Raw genomic sequence first — 2,452 nt, forward strand, 5'->3', positions numbered from 1 at the left:
CCTCTTCTTTTACCATGTTGTATTTTCAAATGGGTTTTTTTTTTTTCTCAAGGAGCCCTCCTGCTGGGCCTCAGTCTGGGTCCTCAGTCCGAATTGGCCCTCACTGCTTTGAGGCACTGGTCACATTCTGCCGCCACACATCACAAGCGCTCCCTTTGAACTTCAGAACTGAAGTTCTCCCTAGAACTTCGGAAAGTCATGGATGAGGCCGGGCGTGGTGGCTCACGCCTGTAATCCCAGCACTTTGGGAGGCCGAGGTGGGCGGATCACGAGGTCAGGAGATCCAGATCATCTTGGCTAACACGGTGAAACCCCATCTCTATTAACAATACAAAAAATTAGCCGGGCGTGGTGGCGGGCGCCTGTAGTTCCAGCTACTCGGGAGGCTGAGGCGGGAGAATGGCGTGAACCCGGGAGGCAGAGCTTGCAGTGAGCCCAGATCGTGCCACTGCACTCCAGTATGGGCGACAGAGTGAGACTCCGCCTCAAAAAAAAAAAAAAAAGTCATGGATGAAAGGGTCCTCAGTTTATTATCCTGTGAAATAGTAGCTGGGACATTTCTGAGGCCCAGAGAAGGAAAATAACTTGAATGAACAGGTTAGGAGCAGGCCAGGCGTTCTGGCGGGTGCCTGTAGTCCCAACTCGGGAGGATGAGGCAAGAGGATCGCTTGAGCCCAGAACTCAGTGAATAGCCACCGCACTCCAGCCAGGTCAACACAGCGAGACCCGCCTCAAAAAACAAAAATAGAAACAAACAACTAGCTTAGGCGCAGAACTGAGACTCAAACCTACGTTTCCTGCTCACCCCCCACACCTCCCAGGGCCCCGCTGATTCCTCGTGGCCGCTAACTTGGAACGGCCCCAAAGCCAGGTCGAAGGCGAGACTACCGGCCCTGGGGACTCCTGGCCCTGCAGTTCGCACGGAGGATGGACGCAGTCAGGCTCTCCGGGAGCTGCGGGAAGCCCCAGGACTTGGAAAAGCCTCAGAGCGAGAACCTGGGGGAAGGGGAGCTCGGGACCTCGAGGCGGCTGGAAGTCGAGAGCGTCGCCAGGGGGCCGTTTTGCGCTCGGGTGTGGAGAACGAAGCCGAAAGCTGGGCTCTGGAATCTCCTCCAGAGCTCTCGGCCAGCCAAAGCGCGGCCGCCCCACCCCCGGCCCGCCAGGGGCAGTCGGCCCCGCCCCCTGGAGCTGCGTTCCCCAGGCAGCCAGTGCCACGCGCAGTCGGCCGATCCTCCCACCGAGCGAACTGCGTCTCAGCCGGGGCCCCGTTCGCCGAGGCCCTGGGTTGTGGGCTCCCGGCCGTCCGCGAAAGCATGGCCCGGCCCGTGCAGCTGGCGCCGGGCTCGCTGGCGCTGGTGCTGTGCCGGCTGGAGGCGCAGAAGGCGGCGGGGGCTACGGAGGAGCCCGGCGGGCGCGCGGTGTTCCGCGCCTTCCGTCGCGCCAACGCGCGCTGCTTCTGGAACGCGCGGCTGGCGCGCGCCGCCTCGCGGCTGGCCTTCCAGGGCTGGCTGCGGCGCGGGGTGCTGCTGGTGCGCGCGCCCCCCGCCTGCCTGCAGGTGCTGCGCGATGCCTGGCGGCGCCGGGCGCTACGGCCGCCGCGCGGCTTCCGCATCAGGGCGGTGGGTGAGTGCGGGACCCGGAGGGGAGGGGCGTCCCGCGCCAGCTGTGGGCTCCGAGCTCCGCTCTGCAGGGGCGAGCGCGGCCCGGTCTTCTACCACAGAGGCTAGGTGCCGCTCTGAGAGCCCGGGGGCTGCGGTTGGGCGGCGGGTCTGGGGGGCCAAAATGCCCCAGAGACGTTCCTTCCCGCTTGGACACTGCAGCTATAGTCCCCAAGGTGTGCCTGGCCGCTGCTAGGACTGGCTCCGGGCTGCATCCGTTCCTCGACTCTTAAAGCCCGTGGAGTGCACAGAAGGAACTTTCTGCTTCGAAAAGTGATGCTCTGGATAGAGAGGCTTTGGACTAGCGGCCACTGTTTAGGCTCCACCGGGGCGGTTAGGAAGGGTACCCCAGGGGAATGGCCAGAGTTTACCAAATCTGGCTGCTTTATTATTAATTTAACTACAGATCCTCAGCGGACGGCATTCTGCTTTTCACGTCCTGCGGTGTGGTGGTCTTGGGTCGGGACCTAGCAGCTTTGGGGTCGTTAACTTCTTGGGGAAAACAAATAAGTAGCCTCTCATCCCTTTAGCTGAATAGGCAGGATTCCACCTTCCCAGGCTTTTCAGACTTAGCTGTTTGTTAGACAACAGCAGCTGTTTGCCTTTATAAAATAGCTTCTCATTCGAGAAACTAAACCGCTGCGCCCGTGAGTGGTCTCTGACTCTGGGCACTAAACCCAGGCAGGTGTGTCAGCTCCCTGTAACAGCCTGGTTCTTGTCTGCATTTATGTGAGGCTGCAAAGGCCATTTGATGGTGTGTTGACAAGTCACCAGTTGTTCAGCGCTTAATTCTC

At 60.7% G+C, this 2,452-nt stretch overlaps 1 protein-coding gene across 1 annotated transcript; it reads left to right on the plus strand.

The window, feature by feature from the left end:
• The first annotated feature begins 1,200 nt into the window (after nucleotides 1-1,200).
• Nucleotides 1,201-1,829, plus strand: LOC117086828 (storkhead-box protein 1-like). The gene has a single exon (XM_033216437.1). The coding sequence runs from the start codon at nucleotides 1,314-1,316 to the stop codon at nucleotides 1,725-1,727; it is 414 nt and encodes a 137-aa protein (XP_033072328.1). The 5' UTR covers nucleotides 1,201-1,313; the 3' UTR covers nucleotides 1,728-1,829.
• Nucleotides 1,830-2,452: the final 623 nt, after the last annotated feature.

Source organism: Trachypithecus francoisi, unplaced genomic scaffold, assembly GCF_009764315.1.
Source record: "Trachypithecus francoisi isolate TF-2019V2 unplaced genomic scaffold, Tfra_2.0 Contig00597, whole genome shotgun sequence".
In the NCBI taxonomy this organism is placed as follows: Eukaryota; Metazoa; Chordata; class Mammalia; order Primates; family Cercopithecidae; genus Trachypithecus; species Trachypithecus francoisi.

Bases quoted from the DNA above. Each gene is read 5' to 3' on its own strand.
- LOC117086828 (XM_033216437.1), top strand. From the start codon at position 1,314: ATGGCCCGGCCCGTGCAGCTGGCGCCGGGCTCGCTGGCGCTGGTGCTG.